Genomic DNA, 24,425 nt, shown 5'->3' with positions numbered 1-24,425 from the left:
TTCCTTAAAACAATGACATGGGTCACAGATTATTGAAGGTAATAGACTTTTAATCCAGGAAGTTGTAGATGTCTTTCTTTTATTTAATTTGTAAATTCTTTAATTCTAGTCTCTTCTCTTCTGCTTATTTATACAGTTGAGACACTTTGTCGTTCCAAATGTCCATACTGTGCCTTGGTATATTATTCCTTGTTTAAACACAACACTCTGTGTTAGCATTTCACCTGTATGTGTAGTCAACAACAGAGAAGCCATACTTTTTCAGTACACACCTATATCACAGCACTTTTTGCTAGTAGCTTGAAATGGCAGCTTTATATTACGCATATCATTTGGCTTTTTATTCATAAATCAACAGGTAAAAAGACCAATCAATGAAACCATCTCCTAAGAAGATTGTAGTTTACTACAGAGTTGGCAAAACCTATTACAAATAACCATTATTTACTCTAGTAGAAATGTTTCATCAATTTTATATTTTATCCTTTTTTTTTTTCCCTCAAATATACTTTGCATATTGATTGGGTTTGGTAGGTTTATTGTAGTTAATTCATGTGGTGAACCAGGAACTTTATGCATTGTCATCTTCTGCATGGTTTTCAAACCGGAGCCAGCTTTGTTTCCATTTTCATTTTCATTTCCTTCATTTCCTTCTTGAGGCACATGATGCTTAAAAAATAATTATCATCACAATAATCTTCCTTAAGATTTCTCTCTATTTCTATGCTGTTGCACTTCTTCTCTCCCCAAATGCTATTTGACAACTTGTTGGCAGCTAATGTTAAAGTGGCTAATTACATTACATCCTCTACAGCTGTGGTGTGCTACAATTCAGGCTAGAAAACTGGTTTCTGGCAAAGAGTCCTGGCATCAGGAGCCAGGTCACTGATACACAGTGGCTGGATGGAGGAAGAGCACTGGTGCTTGATTTATGTGATGTGAACTGTACAGAAATCAACCTCCCTGGCCTTTCAGCTGAAGGCAAAGGCTCTACGCAAGTAGCCTCCAGCAAAGTGCAAGCTAATTGATCAGGAGACAGTGGGGAGAAGCTTAGAAGATTAATATAAGTTTGAAAGGGTCATTAACAAGTTTTTAGAATTCACATAGTGTAAAGGAATTATCGTGGTTATAGCATTACTGTTTGATAAAAACTGGCATACTTTGTTCAGCAATATGCCTATAGGTAAAGGTATAAACTGCTTGAGTACAAAAATAAAAAACAGTTTAAACTGTCATTTTTTTCCAAGATTATATATTTTAATATTTCACTGTTAAAATATTCATAAGCACATGGAATTGGTTCTGAAGTTAAATTACTAACTGTGGTTGTTAAAAATGTGCTTTCATTGTTAGAGCTGAGCAATGACAAGACTATTTCAGGTAAATGCAAGACATCACATTGTGACCTTTTACCAAACAAGTACTTCTCATAAGTGTGATTGTCTTGGGCTGGTGAATGCTACTCTTACACTCATTTTCACAATAATTGTACATATATTTGAAAAGACGTGTCAAATGCCTTCGATGCCCAACTTACAGTAGTTTGGTATGATTACAGCTAATTAAATCAGATGGGAAAACTGTACTTAATCATGTCAATTGCTTGAATCAAAAGATCCAGAGGTTTTTAGATAAGACCTATAAAGTATTTCCCATATTCTCACTGTAAGACAAAACTGGAAACTTTCTTTTCCCAAGTTTTGTGCCAAGTGTTGTTCAGAGTTTTTGTAAATGTGGATCTCTTGATGATTCTTCACTCCAAATTTCAATTAGGCATTTGGTTTATTATGTAGGGTTTGGTTTTGTTTTTCCAAATGCCAAAGATGCCTAATAGAAATGTCACTGAGGCGGTTTTAATACTTTTTTCCTCCTCCATCCACCCCTCAACTCTCACCCCTGTAGTAGAGCTAGGAAAATAAGGTTTTAGTGTGCATTTATCTCTCTTAATATTTTATTTCCCTTTTTGTTTTGTTCTGAGATGTTAGACTTCCATTCCTAGTAAAACAGCCCATTTAAGAGAAGCTCCATGCTGAAGAGTTAGTTTGCTTAGTGGACCTGTTACCTACAGATGATACAGGAGAAGACCAGACCACTGGATTTGTACCAGCTGACACATTGTGAGAATGGTCTTAAACTGGACCACCTGCCCTAGAGGCAGAGCTTGCTCTGTACATCAGTAGGGAAGTTGTAAGCACTGCTTATGATTTTAGGGTAAAGCCCTCTAGGTCTGCCTAAAGAGCCACAGGTGGAACTGTGGGTCCTGCATACAGATCCACTATAAAAATCTGTAGAAATAATTTCCACTGAGTAGTTTGGTGTGGACTGCTATGAATATTTATAAGGTTGAATATAAAATACAGACAAAAGTGCTGAGCAGCAGGGAAATCTTGAAGAAAAATGAATATATTTAAGTAGTTACCTTATGACAGAGTAGTTTAATAATTCTATAATCAAATAATTCTCAGCAGATAGAAGGGCAATGGGGATTTTTCACATTTTAATTTTCACTTCTCAAAACCAGCTTTTTTTCTGCTAATACACACAAGCTATTAGTCTATTTTATTTCCTCAAATCTCCTACACTCATTAGAGGTCAGTAGGATTTGTCTACTAATTGTTCCAACTTTTAGCCATCCTAGGGTTCCAGAAAGTGGCATTGAAGTTGCTAACCCTATCTGACCATCTTTCATTTATTTTAACAGTTCATTATTTATTTTAGAATTAGCACATAGACATCTGTGTGTGTTTTCTGTGTTCAAGTCCTGTTTTTTTCCATTTGTGTACTCCCAGTACACCCAAAACACCAGAAAAAATGCACATTATAGCTACTTAAATATCTGGGGAGGGTGGGTAAAAGAGAAGCTAAAACATATCTGCAGACTGTGAAAACAACAGTTTATACAGAAGAATACAAAAGTGGAAATACCTATTAATGACAGAAATCCATTTTAGTAAGTGCATTTTAAAGTGCATTTGCAAAAGTAAAAATGCTAACAAGTGTAACAAGTGTGCAAATGATCTCAGAATATCTGATTGTTCTTAACTTCCAAGTGCCTTTTTCTGATGTTGATTCATAAAGTTAAAAAGTATATTGTATGAAGTAATTCTTGAGATTATAAACATATTTTAGATGTTCCTAAGTCTGCTGCCAATGCTCAGCTATTAATAACTTGGCTATCACTTACAAGCAGCTTTTAGCAAGTCTGTTTTTTCAAAAAAATGACAACATTTGGCAGAAGAATTGGCCCTTATTTTCTTTGTAAAAAGCTTAGCAGTCAAAAAACTATTTAGAAGAGTTTGAAACACTCATTCTTATGTGAGTTCTTGTGTCAGAACTGCAGTGTGAGGGTGTTCTGTCGTAAGCAAAGAAGAGTTGGATGGCAATGAAATTACCTCCTTTCTTCATCCAAAACATCTTTATTATAGAAAATACAGAAAAAATATTAGGAAGAGAAAAAAATATTAATACAACAAAGATTATTTTTTGTGTTGCCTTGAACATCATTTGTTTATTTACTAGTTTTGGACTAGATGGCCTCCAAACTGAGGTCTTTTCCAACCTCAATCATTCTGTGATTCTGATATTTCACATGAGTAACTCTGAAAATGCCTCTTTGAAATATCCACAGACTGATGAGGTGTTCTGATTAGTATATGAATAAAGCACCAAATACTTGAAAAAATTACAAATCTTTCAGCAATACTTTCCATTCAAAGAGACTTACTGCAGCCTACTTTTAAGTTCTTTCCAATATTTGTTTGTGTAATGTGTTTTTTTGAGATCTCTTCAGTGTTGCAGTGTTGCATATGACAATTTTGTAGCATGATTTGCTAGATACTCTTCTTTTTTTATTATTCTTTCTCTTTTTCTCTTTTCTTTCTTCTTTTCTTTTCTTTTCTTTTTTCTTTTCTTTTCTTTTCTTTTCTTTTCTTTTCTTTTCTTTTCTTTTCTTTTCTTTTCTTTTCTTTTCTTTTCTTTTCTTTTCTTTTCTTTCTTTTCTTTTTTTCTTTTCCTTTCCTTTCCTTTCCTTTCCTTTCCTTTCCTTTCCTTTCCTTTCCTTTCCTTTCCTTTCCTTTCCTTTCCTTTCCTTTCCTTTCCTTTCCTTTCCTTTCCTTTCCTTTCCTTTCCTTTCCTTTCCTTTCCTTTCCTTTCCTTTCCTTTCCTTTCCTTTCCTTTCCTTTCCTTTCCTTTTCTCTTTTCTTTTGCTTTTCTTTTCTTTTTCTTTGCTTTTCTTTGCTTTTCTTTGCTTTTCTTTGCTTTTCTTTGCTTTTCTCTTTGCTTTTCTCTTTGCTTTTCTCTTTTCCTTGCTTTGCTTTGCTTTGCTTTGCTTTTTTTCTTTCTTTCCCCTTTCCTTTCACTGTATTATTTGTTCTCTGGTATATGTGGCTTGGTTTGGTATGAAGTGTGTATTAAAGCTAAACCTCCTCCTTTCTCACCTTTCCATTTAAAAAAATGAGGAGGGGGGAGCAGAAAAGATTCATTCACTGCGACTTCTTTTGCATTCCACATTTCTTCCTAGCATGAGGTTTTCCCCGGGAAAATTACTATGACATGGCTCCAGGGTTCTTCCACACCACAATTTTTTTCCAATTTCTTGCTTATTGGTTTCTGATAGCTTGAATCTACCTGGTACTTTAAAGCTAATTGTACTTCAAGAACTAAAACACACAATAATGTATCTGGCTTCATACCATTTTTGTTATCTGTTTTCCTGTTGCTGTCATAAATTAAATATATTCATTTCAAATTTATCAGAAGTGAGTCTGACCAAACAATGCTTAAAATGTAGCAAATTGATAAATGTTTTTGAAATACACATGAAGGATAAATATATACATAAGGAATTGGTTTGTAACCATGCAAACATTTGATAAATTCAGTTCTATGAAAATAAGTGTCAAAGTAATGACACAGGAGAAAGCTTTCAGTGCTGTAAGAATTTGAAGCTTTGCATTTATACATGATGCAGCTAATTTCAGTAGAAATGTGTGATGTTGTCATGCCTTCCTTCACTCTTCCTTATGCATAGTCAATTGGGAAGTGGTTTGGTTTCATTTCTCATTCTCTTCCTCTCTGTCACTGAGTACCCTTGAAAATTATTCTTATTCCTAACACAGAAAGTGCCTTCAAGTTTCCTTTCTCTGGAGTGCTTTTCAGCTTGTTTTGGAGCTTCCACTGTGGCAGTCTCTACATTTGCAATTTGTGATTAGTACACTCAATGACTAATTTAAGTTAGTGCACTACAGACTATTAAGTTTGCCTCCACCCTAGCTGAGGTACCATTCTTGTTGCATTGCCTTTTATTGCATGTTCCCCAGTGATCAGCTCTGAACAACTATAATAAGGCTTTAACTGGGTTTATATTAGACAAATAAGGAAGCTAAGCAGAGGGGAATGAAGCAGAGTGGAACACTATAGGCATGGTGTTTCTCAAACTGCTAAAATAAAAAAAAAATAGTAATTACCTTTTTTATATATATAGTTTATTTGAAAGATAATGCCGTTATTTACTTTTGGCACTGATCTGATAATTTCAGTGTTTCTTCTCAGGGTTATATAATACAAAATAGTCATGAGAAGGGCCTGTTATAATTTTTGAAGTCCAAGTGAAACCCACTGCTGATAATAGAAACTTAGAAATAATAGAAACATCTTAGCTGGATGGAGGTACACACTTCCATATGTGCCACCAACAAGTGTTACAGGTAAATTAAACTTCTAAGGGGGGCAATAAGTACAGTTGGAATGTGATATCCAGAGATTTTGACATCTAGGTCTCTGCATATTGTAGTAATTAAAATATACACCTTTAAAATGCTTGTTTCTCATTTCTCACCGTTGTTAATAAACGGAAGTTACAGAAACACAGAGTCACAGAATGGTTGGGGTTGGAAGAGGCTTCTGGAGATTACCTAGTCCAACCCCCCTGCTAAAGCGGGTACACCTAGAGCAGGTGATTACTAATATACATACTATGAGTATAAAACATCCATAAAATCACACTTAAATTAGTGTATACTGGTTTTTATTTAAAGTATAAGAAAAGGTAGGGAAGCTAGTCTTTTTGCTTCTGTTGGCTGCATTGCTTCTTTCTGAGTTTATTTTACAATGTCTTGGAATGTAATGTAGAAGGTATCATATGTTGTTCACTTCACTCAGAAGATCCTCTTCTCTTCCCCCAATATAGCAGATTTCTGTACTCTCTGGTAATGTGTTGTGTCCTAATGTTTACTGCCTAAATATTAATAGTAACATAGAGCCTGTTTGATTACTGAGAATTTAAGAGTATTAAACAGAGCTCCTAGCACACTACATAGCAAAGATATGGCTCCTTGTGCTGGTTTGACTGAAAATTAGTTAATTTTCTTCATGCAGTTAGAAAGCTTTCTTTTTCATAACAAGCACAGTCATTGTTTGGATTTAGTTTGAGAACAAGAGATAACACGCCAGGACAGAGTTAAGGGTTTTAATTGCTTTGGCCTGAGAGCCAATGACATTCTGAGTGCTCTGTCCACAGGTGTGAGGCATCAAGGAAGGGGGGCAGAGATGGGGCAGAGCTTGACTGACGTCTAGACTGATCAGTAAGAGTATTCCATCCCATTAACGTCATGCTTCGTATGTAAGGAGAGTCAGGATCTTCTGGTCTCTCTCTCAGGCACTCTCTCTCTCTCTATCATGTTCTTCTTTGCTCTTTTTGTCAGAGCTGAGGGAGTTCTGTTTGGGACATTTAGTTTGGCCTTTGCCATCCTGCTGCTTTGCAGAGGCCTCTGGGCCTTTCTCCCTTTTTCTTCTTTTCTCTCTTCGGGATCAGCTGTTCGGGCCCCGGTGCTGCTTCCTGGGACTGGCTGCTTGTTGTGGACAGAGTTTTTGAGGAATTGCATTGAATATCTTTTATTTTACATTGTATTTCTATTTTATATATATATTTACTAGCAGTGCATTAGTATTTTGTTATTTTATTAAACTGTTTATCTCAATCCAGGCTTCTCCCTTCCTTTTCAATTCTCTCCCCTATTTGGGGGGTGGGGAGTGTGGTGAGTGAGTGGCTATCATGGTTGTATTGCTAGCTCGGGTTAAACCACAACACTGCTACTGCTGGATGATAACTTTTATTTGCCTTCTTTCTCTGTTCAAAAGAGCTGGAGCTATGTAATGTAATAGCTACTTCCTACAGCTGTTTGTGGGATGAAAATTTGTTCCTTGTTATCAAAACGGAACACAGAAGTCACAAAGATGTAATATTTCCAAGGAACAATCTTCCAATCAATTTAAGAGTGAGGATTTTTCTCATTATAACAGACTTTTCCTATTTTCTCTATAATTTGATTTTACATCTGTAAAAGCTGCAATATTTCCTATTCAATCTTTTTTCTTTCTCTATTTCCCAGTAAAAACAACTTCAACTCTGAAGAGGTTGCTACAGCACTACATTTTTAGGTTCTAAATAGATATGGTTTTATAGTTTTGTGGCTGAAGTGACAACTATTTTTCCCATTACTGCAGCATGACAGGTTATGCACTTCTTTGAATATGCAAAGAAAGTCAGCCGTGTAAACCAGAAGCAATAATATTTGTATTGAAAATTAGTTATGCTGATACTTTCTACACAGACTCTACATTACAGATTTCTTGTCCATTGGGAAAGAGTCTAATTTGCTGGAAAACTGGGGTTTCAGCCAAAGAAAGCTTTTCAGGCAAGTTACTAGCTTTCCAGGGATTTAGATTCCTGCTCCTAGATTTACACAACGATTATGGTACCAAGTTGGATTTACGAAAGCATAGGAATTAAAGAAATGGGATCTGTATCAAGTCATGAGATTTTGAGAACTGGCATGACACGTAGGCTCCTAAGTACCTACAGCATTTTTGAAAACTGGATTAAGGCTCCTAAATCACTAATGATATGTTACGGTGAAGTATTGCGCAGTGACACCTAGCTCGCAAGTTAGAAGCAGCACAGATTTGTTAGCAGGGCACTCTTCCCTCACTTACCAGCACAGATTGTTGAACTTTTGAAACAGAGTGTTTGAACCCAGACACAATGATGTCTTAATGTGAACTTTCTAATGGGTCTCATGCAGCTCCATATGACACTGAATATTGCCTTGCAGACAAACTCCAAGATAAGGAAATTCTAACATAGTCAGTATTCACTCAGTTGAAATTTGAGTTTGTACTATTTTTGATCTTTTAACTTTGGCCTTGATTCAAACAAAAATATTGTGAAATATGAAATGTGTGTGCCACAAGAACCAAGCAGCAGAAACCTAGGCAGATGAAGTATAACAGTAAGGAGACCTTACTCTGGATGTTGTACCCAAGATGAACACCTCTATTTTAACCCAAGAAACCCCAAAGCAATGTATTGTGGGATTTTTTTTAGATATTTCTGTCAAAAAAGTAGACATTTCTACTGAAAATTTCAAAACCAGACAATTCCTTAATAACCCTTGCTTTTCTGTTTAAGCAATCTGTACATTCCATTACAAATTCCTCCTTAATGTTCAGAAGAAATAACAGGTTTGGGGAAAAATAAGGGAAAGCCTTCCAATTCCACTTTCTCTGGAGAAGATACTAAATTATAAAGAGGATTGAATGATGGAAATCAAGAGACTTATTGTGACTTTATGATGGTAGAGATTCTTGGAAGAAATAGGATGGCATAAATTTCTGGCCAAAGAAAACATATATAGCAGTTTCTGGCCAAAGAAAACTGATGTGCAGATGCTTTAAGAAGCATGCATTTCCTTAATTCATGAAGTGAACTTTGTCTGACCACTATTTTCTGTTTCCAGAGGAAAGTATAAGATTTCTTAAAAAAAAAGTCAACTAAAAAGATAGAAATCTGTCATCATTTCCCAATTGCAATATCTCAAAAATAAAAAATCCAACGTCTTCTACTTTGTTTGCCAGCAATGGTGCTTTTTATCATCTTGTTTGTAATTCAAAGAGGAAGGTTTGTCTTAGTGTGTGTGGGGTTTTAGGTTTTGTTTTTGCTTTTGTTTTTAGTTGTTAGCTTTGTTTTGTTTAAATATGTAATAGGAGTATTATTTTCAACAAGATCTTCTGGTTTTGGAGTTTGCTTAACAGATATTTTAGTATAGAAGCATATACAGATTTTTTACAAGTAGGGTTTTTCTTTTTTTGTGCACCAAGCGTTAAATTATGATTGTGTAACCACCAGCTCTGACAACATTTCTGCAGACCAAATGTTTGTGATGTCTAATGTCTGTTTGTTGCCAAGTAACCGTATGATATGTGCTAATATAACATCTGTCATATTGGCTTTGTATAGCAAGCATTATTTAAAGCTTAGTACATCAAATATTATTGTTCTCAGGCATATTCCCCTCCCCTTACAGTAACTTTTTTGGTTTTGGTGTCCTGTAGTAGATCTTGATTTCCTACCATATTACAAAACAGAAAGGCTGTGGAAACTAAAACATCAGGTCTTAGACTTCAGACAAGATTTGTATAAAGCTAATGCAAACCTGAAGTCCCCTTGGCATTTTTGCTTTTTGAACTTCATGAGGCTCCAGTCAGACCATTACTCCAGCCTATCAAGGTCCCTCTTAGTGGCAGCACACCCATCTGGTTCATCAACCAGTTTTGTGTTCCATCATCCAGGTCAGTAGCGAAGAATTAAAGTAGAGTTGTGTCACCATTTACAAGTTGGCCCAGGCACTGACCGCTGGGGTACACTGCTGGTGGTAAGCCTCCAGTTGGACTTTGTGGACTTTGTGCTGCTGTTTGCAACTCTCTGAACGCAGCAGTTCAGCTAGTTTTAAACCCACGTACTTAGTCCATACTTCGTTGCTTGGTCAAAAGACTCATAGAATCATGGAAACATTTTGGTTGGAAGAGACTCTCAAGATTATTGAGTGCAACCATTACTCTAACTCTGGCATTAAACAATGTCCATAAGAACTTAATCTATGTGTCTTTTAAACACCTCCAGGGAAGGTGACTCAACCACTTCCCTGGGCAGCTTATTGCAGTGCTTGTCAACCCTTTCTGTGAATATTTTTTTCCTAATATCCAATCCAAACCTTCTGTGGTGCAACTTGAGGCCATTTCCTTTTGTCCTATCACTTGCTACTTGGAAGAAGAGACCAACACCCTCCATGCTACAACCTCCTTTCAAGTAGCTGTAGACACCGATAAGGTCTCCCCTCAGCCTCCATTTCTCTAGAATAAACAGCCCCAGTTTTCTCAGCCGCTCCTCATAAGACTTGTGCTCCAAGTCAAGATAAAAAACATTGACTGCCCTCCTCTGGTCCACTGAGCCAGTTACCTCATCACTGAAGGATATGTATTTGAATAAAACAGGACAAAAATAGCTGCTTGAGAGGACAGAAAAGTAACAAAGAGAAGTACAAAAAAAAAAAGCCCCCAGACTGTTCTCAAGAGTAGAAATTGTAGATTTTCCTCACTTAATTTTTGGGCCACAAGAAATCATAATAAACCCAAATTTCTAGCAGAGCAAAGACAGATTCAGAAGACTAAATCACTGAAATGACTCAGAGAAAGAGGTGTACGGATCTGTGACAGAACCGGAACAGAGAGAATCAGAGAAGGTCGCCCTTTAAATCAGATTATTTTGAAACAGAGCAACAGAATTAAAAGGCTGACTACAAATCCTGAAAGAGGAAATTCTATGCAATATGTTAAAACTTTAATTGCAAGGCCTTTAAATGTCAGCTCTTTGGAAGGTTTGAAGTGGTCAGGGTGCATAGGGTCCTGTTCCCTTTACAAGGCCTCCTCAGAGGCTAAGAAATCTTATGCCGAAATGTCAGCATAATCAGCAGAAATATTTAATTATTAAAAAAAAAGCATGGAGTATCTAGAATTTGTGTTCAAATGTCAGGAGCTACAGTATTTCGAAGAACTATCTGCTCTAACTCTCAAAAAAGGAGAAAATAATAAAAGCAAGGCAGGAAGAGTTTCACACATATTACTATTCAATTCCTACTACAATAAATTACTTCAATGAGGGAACATACACTCCAGTTACTTGGGTTTGAAATCTAAATGAGAGACAGAGTATACAAAATAATAGGCCAAAAATGGAAACTATTGATAAATTTCAAAGAAAAATGTTAATGATTGTGAAAAGAAATAATCGTGAATACTAGAATTCAACTGACAAGTGAAAGTAAAGCTAAACAAGAAAATATAGCTACCCCTATTTAGTTGGAGAATATAAATGAGATTTGCTGGGAGTTGTGCAGTAAAAATAATAGAGTAATTGTTAAGAAAATGTGTGTTTGGTCTAGCCACAGAAAACATAACTCTATGATACTGTTGCCCCTTATACTTTATGTTTTAAACCTGAAGAAAAAAAGGAATGATAATAGAACAAGGGGAGTAATGTGAAAAGGGAATCTATTATGATATGCAGTGAAAATGTAATAGTGTGTGTTGCAGAATGCGTGCTTGATGTGAAATGCATGAGTATGGCTTTTCTTACTTGTTTGCCTAAACCTCATGATTTATATAGCTTTCTGGTTTGCTTCATGAATCTATTCATGTAGCTCAATTGTTAAGAATACTGCGTATGCTTTTATTAGTTTCACAGGCCTTATAAAGGATTATGCAACGTACCACTTCGCTGAAGACTCTTCTAAACAAATGCATGAGCTAAAGTGTACATATAGGAGCAAAAAAATACTCATGCGTTCTAATTGTAAATAAACATGTCAACAAGTAGTTACAGTAAGGCTTGTGGTCCATACAGATCCCTCCAGAAATCATTAGTATGGACTTCCATGCTTAAAATGTGCTAGGAAACAACTTTCCAAAACTTTTCATTTATCTTGGAACAGAACAATAACGGAAACTGCAGCATATGCAGTTTAACTAAGGTGAACTGGATTTGCTTAATCCCGTTTTCGTACAGTGGTAAAGACAAGGATGTTTTAGGGAAAGCTCCACGTAGATAAAATTGCAGAATAAGCTGAACTCAAACCAGTAGCACAGTGCATGAGTACTAAAATATTCCAATTGTAGAGGTCTTCTTTGTCCTCAGCTTATTTTGTCTGCTAGTTGTTGTCACTACAAGGGCAGAGTGAAGACGTAGAGACTGCACAAAATGTCAAATCACATTCACATTTTTTTAAGAGTGTCCTGTTACATGTGACAATCAACAGATGCGGGTGCCCTCCTCAAGGAGTATAAAAATGTTTATGAAAGTTATCCACTTAGGGCACTCTGGCAGAAGGAGAGATGGCTATTTTGGCCTAGAGGACTCCGATGAGCCAGTAATATAAACATGGGAAACCAGACAAAATTCCTGCTGAATGAAAAGCTTCATCGTTAACCTGAAACATCAGAGAATCTCCTGGTAGAAGTGCTCCTGAATTTGTTTTGTTCTTTTGCTAACAAGAGCTTTTATTTTGATTAAATACACAGGTAATAGATCACATGCTTGTTTACAGCAGCAACCTTCTTCACCATTTCTCATTTGTTTTTCAGAAGTTTTGATGTTTCTTAGACAGAAGTGGAGGGACCAACTTAACAGAGAACGCAGACAGACTAGCCTTTAATATAACATTATTTTTGTAGATGTACACAGAACATCTAATTTCCATTATCTTGGTTTATGGATTACTGTTGTACAGAAACAATAGTGTAATGCAGAGGAACTTCATGGAAGAGAGAATAAAACCACAACTATTTTGGATATTTTTGATTCTTTTAGATTTTTTCTTTGTCTTTTTGTACTTTGGATCTCTTATTTCTTTCTAGGATGAAGGGCTTAGTTTATTCCTTTTTTTCCTCTTTGTAAGATCAAAATGTAAATTCTAAATCTGCCACACAAAGAGACCATTACTGTCAAGATGTTAGGTTTATATTTCATTCAGTAGTTTTAACTACATATACGCTTTGGTGCTTTTGTGTTTCAAGACTGCATTAGCATCTGTGAAAAGAGCATTTTGATTACTTGTACTTTTTCCTTGGAGACCACTGGGAAATGTCACTGTGTGTTCAAAAAACTAACAGAAAAGAAAGTACAATATATACATCTTCTCTGAAGTCATAAGAGCAGCACAAATGTCACATCAGATTCAATTAGAGATGAGCAGATAATGAAAACCCCAACATCTGGCTGCATTTGCTCTTCTTCTTCAGTATTCAACCTGTTGTTAATCACAGGAGACACACAAGCTTAAATCATTTTAAAAGGCTTCTTGGAAATATTCTTCCCATCTACTAAGATTTCATTTTGGCAATGCCTCTTCTTTTCTCAATATACGTAATTGAAACTTTTCCATAATAATGATCTCTTTATTAGTTACTATTTTATTGGCTTCTGCACTTCCTCACAGGAAGTGCTAATATTCAGTTTAATGCATTACGTAGTTCTTTTAGAAAAATTTTCTTACAGAAAAAAAAAAAAATTGAGGATTGTAACTTTAGTTTTGGAAAAACATCAGAAGAAAGGATTAGGTGTGAGAAAAAACACTGTGTTCATTTGTATGCCCCAAAATTTTTGTTGTTGTTTTATGGGTTTTTTTTAATATGTGCTAAGGAGAATACATAAACTGACATAAAGAGACATAAACTGAAAGAAGAGGCAGCATTTTTATCTCTCAGTGCAAGATTCATGGAAACATTTCACAAGATAAAGGCTGAATTTCAATCAGTCATAGTGATAACTAAGCCACTTTAGGCAGCTCATTTGCAGTCATATGACTATGGCTTCACACACCTATCTCAGTATCTTCATATGTATCTGCCCTCAGTTTGAACTACTTGATTCAGGATATAACTAGGCTTGTTCATACAGTGAGGCAGAATATTCTTACAATGCTCTGTGCAATTCATGGCATATGTGATTTTAAATGATGCCCTTGTGAATGAAAACTAATCTGATTGTTACTGAGAAATGAGATTTAAGGTTGTTAGAAGACTCAAGCAGGTATAAAGAATTTCCTTTTTCTGAAAGGCTTTGCCATATATTTATTTTTTAAAGGCAATGATTTCTCTAGTGATATATCTGAATATATTGGGCTACACCTGTGTTAGGAGAAAGCAAGAAAAAACCTCCAAATTCTTGCATTGCATTAATTAAGTTTTACTCCACTCACAATTGCTCTGAAGAACCTCAATATTAATATTCATTTGGACAGTGACTGTGTATATTAATGTTTCAAGACTGCAAGTTCAGGCTGCACATAATTAATTTTATTGCCAAAAAAAAAAAAAAATAAACCAACTCCAAAAGCATGCACCAATGCACCAGTGTTTTCCAAGGTACTGCTGTTATCAACTGAAATGCTATAGTTTTTCCTCCTGTTCTTAGAATTACCTGTGATTCCTAAATATTGCCATCTACAGCAGTTTTTCATAAATGATGGCTTTCCAATGACAATGCTTTATTTCAAGAGCCCTCTCATCGAGTGGACACTTAAACATAGCAATACAAAAATCCCAAATCTATTGTGATAATCTCATTTTAAATCTTCTCCACTGCCATTGCTATAACATTGTCATGCTTGACAATGCTTGGTTGAATGTTGAGATGTAGTAGTTGGAGGGGTAAGAACACCACACACGCTTTATAGCCAGGCACTGGCCAACTCTGAGGGTACGAGGAGCAGGCAGCGGTGCCATGCAGTATGCTCAGAAGTGCCTGAAGGTTCAGCTTTATGGTCAATCAGACCTAATATCCCTTCTCTGTCAGAGGTGCCTTGTCCCTGAGGTCATTTGCCTGTGCTGAAAATAGTAGAATGAAGAGAGGAAAAAAGAAACCTAGGCTCAGAAAATCATCAGGAAAGTAAATTATAATGGGGAGTTCTCTTAGTTTCTACAGGTGAGCTAAGAGATGGAGGATCATTCTGAACTGCAGGGTGAATTCAGAGAAGCAGCGTGGGCTTCAAGAAAAGAACTCTGTCTCTCTGGTTCCCTTTGATTTCAAAGTGCAGGAATATTTTGCCTTAACATAGTAATGAATTCTTTCCCCATTTTAATCCTGTGCTATAGTTGCAATATCTTTCAGGAACATGTCAGTCATTTTTTCTGTAAGTGGTCTAAGTTCATAAACATAAGAGATGTAATCTCATTGTATTATCTCAGATCTCGGAAAGATCAGAAGGGTTTTCATCCTCAGAAAGTAAGTTTTACTTCAATAAAAAAGTTGAACAATAAATGTTCTAAAATATATAAAAATCAGACTCTCCAGGTAAGGCAGCCATTCCTATGAATTTTTGTCTTTGAAGGAAGTGTCCACCCAATAAACTGCCTTTCTGAGTTGCAGACAACTCCACACAGCCCTGCCTGCCTCTAAGACACTAAGACTATTTGCAATCATTACAATTTGAAAGGAAGAATCTGAGAACACTTTGTAAAACAGACATGAACATAGAACCTTGGAATTATTATATTTCTATTATAAGGATGGGGATTTTGAGGCAGTTTCATTTTGTCATGTCCAAATTAATGCTATTTTGATGTACAGTTTAGATTAAGCTTTTCTTCATTACCAGTGTTAAATTCTAACAGGTGGCTGGTTTCTTCATATAACAGAATTTTGCATAGAGCAAATGTATGTATGGTGACCATGAACATCTAAAGCTGAAGTGGCAGCTTAGAAAGAGGCGTGTGGAAGTAGGTGGCTGATGTAAAAATATTATCTTCTAGCTAGTTTCCATTTGGGAGACTGATGGTAGTGTCTCCCAGCTTCAACACTGCAAAACAAATTGATCAATATGTTTTAAGTTTACATCCAATCTGGTAGACATGACATGTGAAGTTAGGTACCTTTTCTTTGAGCAGGACAAATATATCTGCAGTTGAATCGTATCTCTGAAGTAAAACTTGAAGTAAAATACATCTTCAGAATTGGTTACTTCACTTATGTTTTGTTGGGGGATTTTTGTGTTTGTTTTTTTTTTTTTTCTTTAGGTTTTTCTAATGACAAACAAGTTTGACAACATGTTTGTTTTCAAACCATTCATTAGTCGTGATTTAGAAATCAAACATAAGATGGGCTGTAAACTTGATTTATGATCCAACAGCTTTTCTTTGAAAGAATCTGATCTGTCAAAAGCAATTTTTTGAGACAATATACCCATTTTGGTTAACTTTGTCTGGGTTAAGACTCTTGACACTTAAGTAGGAAATAAAATAAAAAGACAGCAACAGGGAAAGAGGGAGAGAGAAAGAGAAAGAAAGAAGAGGGGGAGGAGAGAGAGGGAGGTAGAAGTGCATCCATGCATCAGTAGATAAGAACATGCAGCAACTAAGATTCTTGCAAGGAGGCTTGAGAATTTCCTCATGCAAGAATAAGAATCTAAATGCTCTGTTCCTCTGTATTACAACCATGTCAATAACTACTACCTGGTGGGAAGAGAACTCTCTTAATTTTTTTAAATGCATTGAAAATAATTCTGGTTCTTTGTGTGCAATACAGAACAGGAAAGACTTTGAAATCATGGATATTTTTGTAGGACATGAAAATTATTGCCTTCTACATGTATTTATAGAAAAGAAAAAGATATTTAACTTGTTTAAGAGACCAAGCGTAGTTAAGTTTTGTATTTCTCATTTTATTTTTTGCTGTTTACTAAGAGTTTAGGAAGAAAGGATAAAATTCTGGTTTTGCTGTTCAGTTTATTAGATAACTGTGCCTCAATATGTCCATCTGAAAATTGTAATAGGAGGAATGGGTAACAAACTGAGGGCAGGGCTCCTCTTTAGAGAAACCTTGGAAAGTTAGAGAAAGTCATGGAGACCAAAAAAGGCAAATGCAACGTCTTGCTCTAGGAACGGAATAACTCAGTGCAGCAGTGTGGAAGTGAGGACTGATGGAGCAGGAAAAAGCTTTGCAGGAAAGGTCCTGGCAGCCGAGGTGGACAGTAAGTTGTGCATGAGTTGGCCAAGGCCTACTGCACAGCTCTTGGCAATAATTTGGCTAGCAGGTCCAGGAGGAACATCTGTTTAATCGTCACATCTGTTTAATATCTGTGAGGGAACATCTGGAACTCTGCCAAATTTTGGACACCCCCAGTGTACAAAAGGGCATGGATGTACTGAATTGAGTCTAGTGCATGGCCCCAGCCACCTTGGAACACCTGAAGTGGTGAAATCTCCATCCACAGAGATGTTTAAGACATAACTGGATGAGGTCCTGACAACCTGCTCTACTGGACCTGCTTTGAAAAGCAGGTTGAACCACTTGACCTCCAGAGGGTCTTTCAAGACTACTTGCTCCCGTGGTTCTGATGCATCAGTTATGTGTCTAAATCATTATTTTATGTTTTCTCTGATAAATTATCTATTGAATCTCACAAGTGATGGGAAACTTAAATTTGGAACAATTGTTTTAATAACAGCATCCTTCATTGAAGGATGACTTATCTGCATATATTAACATCCTTTACCTGTTCATTTAAAAGTAGGAAGCCTCCTAGAGACCTGAAGTACAGGACCACAGAAGTAATGTCAATATTTGCTTAAACTGAGGAAAATACTGTTTTCTAATCTACTTATTTGTTGCATTCTGATTAACTCCACCAGTTACTATATCTTTACTTACAATGAGAGAACTTTGTTTGCTCAAAGAGTTTCAAAACAGATTTAGAGCAACAGTGACTCAGAAGACATTAGCTGATGAATGGTAATTGAGTTGAGAATGACAGAACTGCAAAACTAATTTTAAATTCATAGTGGATGATGTTTAAAAAATGGTAATGTGCTGACAAATTATGAGCCTTTTCAGAGAAGTTAAGAAATGGGAATGACTAATTTTGCAGTTTAAGAAAGAATATATTTCAAATACTTTTCCTTTCCACCCACTATAGCCTGCAGGGAAAAAAAGAAAAAAAAAAAAAACAGAGAGACAAAGAGAACTAAAAAGCATTCAAAGTAGTGAAAGAAAAGTAACAACCCAGAGATGTTGCTGAACAATCTCTCACAGTTGTGGCTCTCTCCAAAGTCTGTAGTATAGAATGATTTCCTATAGAGACTAAAAACTGCTATTGGAGAAATGAACTGAAAGAGGGTTTGTGGACAAAACCAAGTTCTTTTCCCATCCTTGAAGAGATACTGCAATTCAGCCCTAAATTTGATGGGTCAGTGTCTCAGACACCAATTGAGTGGGTTTATGCTCTGGTCAAGTAAAGGAAAAACTCTGTAAAGCAGAAGTGTAGGAGTTGATTAGGGATACATTCTGTAATTGCTGCAAAGTTGAAATTAATACTGTAGATTTTAAAGGGCATTGATAATTTAATGAAAGAGCAGAGGAAAGGTAGTAAAGAGAATGTAACTAAACCTCTCCTGCAATTCAGCTGACAGGAGATGAGTGTGTTTAGTAGATTAAACCCATACACATGTGGATATGCCTGTGTCAGTACGAAAGGGAAGAGTGATTTTGACAAGTTGGAGGGAACAAATATTATAGAGTTATATCAAAATGTCAAATGTACTTTAAATCTTGACAGCCCATAATCTGTGTTAAAGACTAAAGTATGAATTGATGTTGAAAAGCAAAATATCAAAATGCTCTAGGTGACTGCAAAAGTTGGAGCTTTCCCATGAATATTTACTATCAATTTAAAATAAATAAAAAAATAAATGAATGTTCTTTTTTTTTTCTTCTAACATACACTCATCTGTTAGATATCAGTAAAGAGTACATTCACTAACAACAACAAAAGTAGTAATAATCAATGACACTTCTATGAATAAAATATATAGATGATTAATCTAGTAGAATAGCCACACTATGTAGCTACGTGGTTTGAACATGCTTCAGTAACCTGCAGAAGGTTTTTTGACCACTACAAAACTCTTCCCATTCCACAACTTTCATAAGTCTACTAATACTGTTTCAGGCTAGATCAAAAGGGAGGAGAGAATTCACCATATTGGGAATATTGGTATTATTTCACTGTATCCGTTCCTTGGATTTTGAAAACTTAATCCTTTTCTAGTACTCCACTTTCAACAGTTTCAGTGATGGTAACATCTTTTTATGTAAATTTTTCATAAAATATTCAAAGTTGGTTTACAGTAACTGAATTTATATTATTTCTCCGTTAATGACTATATTTGACAGAAAGATAATTAAATGTTATAACACTATGAAATGCTGGATACTATTTATGAAAATACAAAATTTTATCATGTCAGTGTGTGTTTTTTGTGAGGGTTTAAAGAGATGACTATTTTTAACACTAGTACCTTCAATATCTTAGCATGTGAAAGTTTCTACATTTTGGTGCTATATTCAATCTCTAAGCAAAAATATTTGCAGCTACTGAAGGCATGAACATTAGTTAAACAAAAGAAAAACTAAAACATTCCTGAAAAACCAAATGTAAAATCAAGTCTTATTCTACCCAATAATAAACAGAAAACTATACATGTGAATTTCTTTCCTTTCTAGCACCACTAACAGATAAGCCGCCAAAGCTTTTACACCCCTTGGAGAGTAAGCTGACAATTCAGGAGACCCAGTTAGGTAAGTAGCAAACAAATAATTTCTATTCAAAGTGTATGAAGATATTAGAAGTGTTAATGCATGATGGTAATGTGATGGTATGTTTGCAATAACAATTCCATTGAAAAGGCATTAGACAGACTTTGTTTCTATGCAGAGATGTATCATACACCATCTAGAAGATTGTTGTTCACAATGAATCTGTAGTAATTATGACTGAATACTAAGTTCTTGAATATTACTAGTTTTTACCTTTGCTGAAAGTCTATAGTTATAGGTATACATGGGCTTTTCTTTCTAAACTTCCCATTTCCTGTATATCTATATATATATTTACTGAGGGATTCAGTGGGATTTTGTGGTTTAAATTCTGCTTGCAGGACTTCTTTACTTTGGAGATTACTTACAGAACTGCAGAGATGTTCTGTAATTATAAATGTTTTGCTGGTCTAAACCAATCTGGCAAACAGTGAGAAGTTAACATACTGGCATCGGGTTATTCTGAATGTATGAATATATATGTAAAGATGAATGGAGAGAAACTGATGCATGAAGAAACTGTTTTGTTTCACTTTTTGTAGCCTAGTGGATGGTGGGTATGTATTGTCATTTTGGTCTCTTACTGCTATACAGATAATTAAGGCTCCAAAGCTACATGTGTGAGTTATAACAGTTTGTAGGGTATGACAGTCCATCTCCTTTGTGGATCAACACAGAAGGCAACTTGTAAGAAACAAACAGTTCTTAGTAGGTTGCACTGGAATTATGCTTTGGTGTCAGAACAGTAACCTATTGATAGATCTTCTAGCATGTTACCTACAGAAACAAATGGAAACAAATCTGATGGTTGTTTAAATCTCATAGTAAGAAAAGAAAAAAAAAAAAGAAATAAAGCAAGCAGAACTCAGTACATTCTGCAAAACAACACCAGGACAAGCAGAAGGCTTGCAAATTAACCCTGACAGTCATTGGGAGAACATTTTATGGTACTAGCCAGCCTATAGCTAATGGTGGCCAGAATAATTTGTCTTTGTTTTGATATTAATAAAATATTACTTTAAATGATTGATGCTATTCAGGTAATATCCTGAGATACTGATATATGTATTTTCAGAAACAATTATATAGAAAAGGGGAGGTGTAACTTATTTCCCTCTAGAGCCAATTTCTGTTGTTCTGAGTGTATTGCTTCTGATATACCAACTCAGAAAACTTTTTCTATGTGATTTTATTTTTTAATTTGAATACAAGCCTAGGGAACAGAGGGTAAAGTAATTCCACACATTTTTTTCCTAACTGAGGTTGCTTACTGAGATTGCTTACTGCGATATATTTGATGAAAACAAACAAACAAACAAAAAACAAAAAACCCAAAAGACAGAACTTTTTGGGGCTTTGAAGTTGTCTTGCTGAATATACTATATGGTTGAGACTATTTCAATGAGTGTAATTATTAAGGCTAGCTAGAGGGTTTTTATCTATGATTTTTAGAACTAATCATATCTTTGATTTCTCATAGTTCTAAGAAACAGATTAAATAATTTGAGAAGTGCTGGATTTGGAAAATAAACTTTTCAGAAAGTTAAATATCTATTGGTGAATATGAAAGAGTTAATTTGAAAATGACGCTTTCACACACAGATAAGAAAGTCTGACCGTAAATGAATGTGAAGCTATAATATTTAGCTGTATATCAACAAGCTACAAGAATATATTAATTTGTTGTTTAAAAGCCTGTGAAAAATCTATGAGAATGAGCAAGTGTAAAAAAGTTATAGTTCCCTGACACAAAAATTATGTTGTTACACTTCAGATTTAATGTCTTGGTCCTGCTGGATAATGTTTGCAAGGTCTGTGTTTTGCTTTCACTGAGGAAAGCTAGTGTTCGTTCATTTCAGGGGACCAGTTCATACCCTGCAAAAATTGCAAAGATGGGATTCACTTAGCCAAACCGTAGAAATTTACCTGAGCCAACAGCCTCCTACCCACCTGAGGCTTGGGGTGACCACATGTTGCAGGCTGGTCTGGACACTGCCAGAAAACATGTAGTCCTATAGAGTGGTTTTGGGATGGTGTGTTTGTTCCTTATTTGAAAAATAAATATGTTGGTGGAAGAGGGAGAAGTAGAATGAGTGTCACAGAGAAGTGAGAGCAAGGCATGAGGAGTTTGAGGCAGTCTGGGATTTTGTTAACAGGTCACTAGCCAGTGTGGTGGGAAGCTGGGGCAATCCCTGCTGTGCCCTCACATTTCTGTGCTTCTTACCTTGCAGTCCTCCGCATTGAGTTGGGAATAAAGCAGGTTGCAAATGTAAGGCCATACCCTGGAGAGTGCATACATAATTTACAGGGATGTGTGTGCTTGTGCAGGTGCACATGGTGTGCTGGAACGTCAATAGCAATGGTTTATCTCAAAATTTTCTCCTGCTGGCAGACCTCTGGGAAGTGGTACTTGGCACACTTTTGAGGAAGCCCTCAATAACCCCAGTGTGTTTGTAGATGAAGTTGCTACCAGAGTTCAGTTCTTAAACAGGGTACCTTCATCCCATGTCTACATCAAGGTGGGAAGACTCCAGGTGTATCTCGTTCATTTGGCACCAGCACTGGTGAGTGACAGAGATACCTGACGTTTATTGCTAAGATATATTAGTCTCTTCTATACACGAGCAGTTAAAATTAATATCATGGGACCACAGACCTGTTTTATTACTATGTTGCATGGCATCTGTAAAACTGCAACAGACCAAAAGGTGACTGCACATTAAGGAATGGGTTTCTCTAAGGGGTGACAGATAGAGTGTTATGGCATAAGTTAGCAACTGCAGTTTGACTTGCTAAGACAAAGAAAACCAAAGATGGAGATTCTGCAGTCCTTAACCCTATGAACCTACAGGCTCCCTTAACACTCAAGCTATCCATAGTCAGCCATGGGAAAGGTGTCCAGCTATTCATCTGATGTCTGGGAGAGTGTTAAGCCTGGCTGCATTGCAATGAGCAACCTTCGAGAGTCACAGGAATCCTCAGACCTCATCTGAAATATCTTTTTATCATACTGAATAGTCACCAGAAAAGCACAGGGTAGAAACTGAAGGAGAAATTCGTTTCTCAAAGGCCTTTCTTAAGAGACAGCATGACGTGGCCAAGTCATGAAGTAGAGAAATCCTAAATGAAAAAATAAAAAAATGGTTCTCAAGTTATCCTGTTTTGCATTTAATGTTTTGTTGTTTGTTTTTTTTTTTGTTACTTCACTTTCATTTTTTTTAATCAGTAACTTAATCCTGTTGCAAGGTAAAAATAATTTTTAAGCTTTTCTCTGTTTAAGAGAGTTCTTAGGTAGCTGTGGTGACCTCAACATAAACTTTCCCTGGAAGCAATGACACCAGATAAAATGTTATGTCAAATACAGTATCCAGTTACAGTCCTCAGTTACACACTGGTGCCCCTGGCCCCACCCCTCCAGGGTTTCACACCAAAAACAAGGCCAGCAGCCTCAGTGCTGCATTGCAGTCTCGAACCCCTCAACTCCAGTGATCCAACCGACTCTGCCTAGCAACAGAGCTGGGACAACAGGCACACGCCACCGCACCCAGAGTCTTGCATGTGGGTAGGAACAACCCCAGGTTCCAGTATAAGTTGGGGAATGACCTGTTAGAGAGCAGTGTAGGGGAAAGGGACCTGGGAGTCCTGGTGGACAACAGGATGACCATGAGCCAGCACTGTGCCCTTGTGGCCAGGAAGGCCAATGGCATTCTGGGGTGTATTAGAAGGGGGGTGATTAGTAGGTCGAGAGAGGTCCTCCTTCCCCTCTACTCTGCACTGGTGAGACCACATCTGGAGTATTGTGTCCAGTTCTGGGCCCCTCAGTTCAAGAAGGACAGGGAACTGCTGGAGAGAGTCCAGCACAGGGCAACAAAGATGATTAAGGGAGTGGAGCATCTCCCTTATGAGAAAAGGCTGAGGGAGCTGGGTCTCTTTAATTTGGAGAGGAGGACACTAAGGGGTGGCTTCATTAATGTTTATAATATATAAAGGATGAGTGTCCCGAGGATGGAGCCAGGCTCTTCTCGGTGACAACCAATGGTAAGACAAGGGGTAATGGGTTCAAACTGGAACACAAGAAGTTCCACTTAAATTTGAAAAGAAACTTCTTCTCAGCAAGGGTATCAGAGCACTGGAACAAGCTGCCCAGGGGGGTTGTGGAGTCTCCTACTCTGGAGACATTCAAAATCTGCCTGGACACATTCGTGTGTAACCTTATCTAGGCGTTCCTGCTTCAGCAGGGGGATTGGACTAGATGATCTTTTGAGGTCCCTTCCAATCCCTAACATTCTGTGATTCTGTGATTCAGAAGTATACTTCCTTCAAGAAGCTTGGAGCCATGATAAGATGAGGAGTGTTTTTCACCTGGCTCTGAGCCACTCTGTGGACTGGCAGCAGTGTATGCCAGGGAGGGGAGAAAAACAGGCAATGAATGGGAGGCAAGGGGAGGCAAGGCAGAGGTAATGAAGAAAGACCCAAGGAACTACTTCTCACAATATTCTTCCTCTTACCCTCAATACACTAACAAAATCCAATGAACCCTGCTAACATAAAAAACCCTAATAATAATATTTTAAAAAATACTCACATTTTAATTCAGACCTGTTTCAGCTACACCTGTCTTTCAGGTAACATTTTTTTTTCCCATCAGCGCTATCAAATATCTGTCTTCCTCAAGGAAATAGCAAGATCACTCTTAGTCTCACTGGAAAAAATCTGATTTTAGTATCCTGATGGTCCATCTTCATGTTACTAAAGAAGTCAGGTATGTCTCCACAACAGGCAGTAATGGATCTGAAGGATCCGAATTAAAAACAAATAAACAGCTAAACCCCCTCCAACTACCACACACACACAAAAAGCCTCACAAAAACCTTGTTTTAAACACTTCACAAGCTAATTTGCCTGTGTCCTCTGTATTTTTCATTGTTTTAGCTTGTTCTGC

General features: G+C 36.6%; 1 protein-coding gene across 3 annotated transcripts in view; it reads left to right on the top strand.

Annotated features, from left to right (window-relative positions):
• The window catches only part of IL1RAPL1 (interleukin 1 receptor accessory protein like 1), a 742,036-nt gene that overhangs the window by 546,780 nt on the left and 170,831 nt on the right, over positions 1-24,425 (top strand). For all 3 annotated transcript variants that reach the window (XM_005511971.3, XM_065070738.1, XM_065070734.1), the window contains one exon: positions 19,391-19,465. In XM_005511971.3, coding sequence (XP_005512028.1) covers positions 19,391-19,465 — 75 coding nt within the window. The remainder of the gene's footprint in view (positions 1-19,390; positions 19,466-24,425) is intronic.

This window comes from Columba livia, chromosome 1 (assembly GCF_036013475.1).
Source record: "Columba livia isolate bColLiv1 breed racing homer chromosome 1, bColLiv1.pat.W.v2, whole genome shotgun sequence".
NCBI lineage: Eukaryota > Metazoa > Chordata > Aves > Columbiformes > Columbidae > Columba > Columba livia.
Note: the sequence above shows the minus strand (reverse complement) of the source record. Positions and strands in the feature narration are given on the sequence as shown.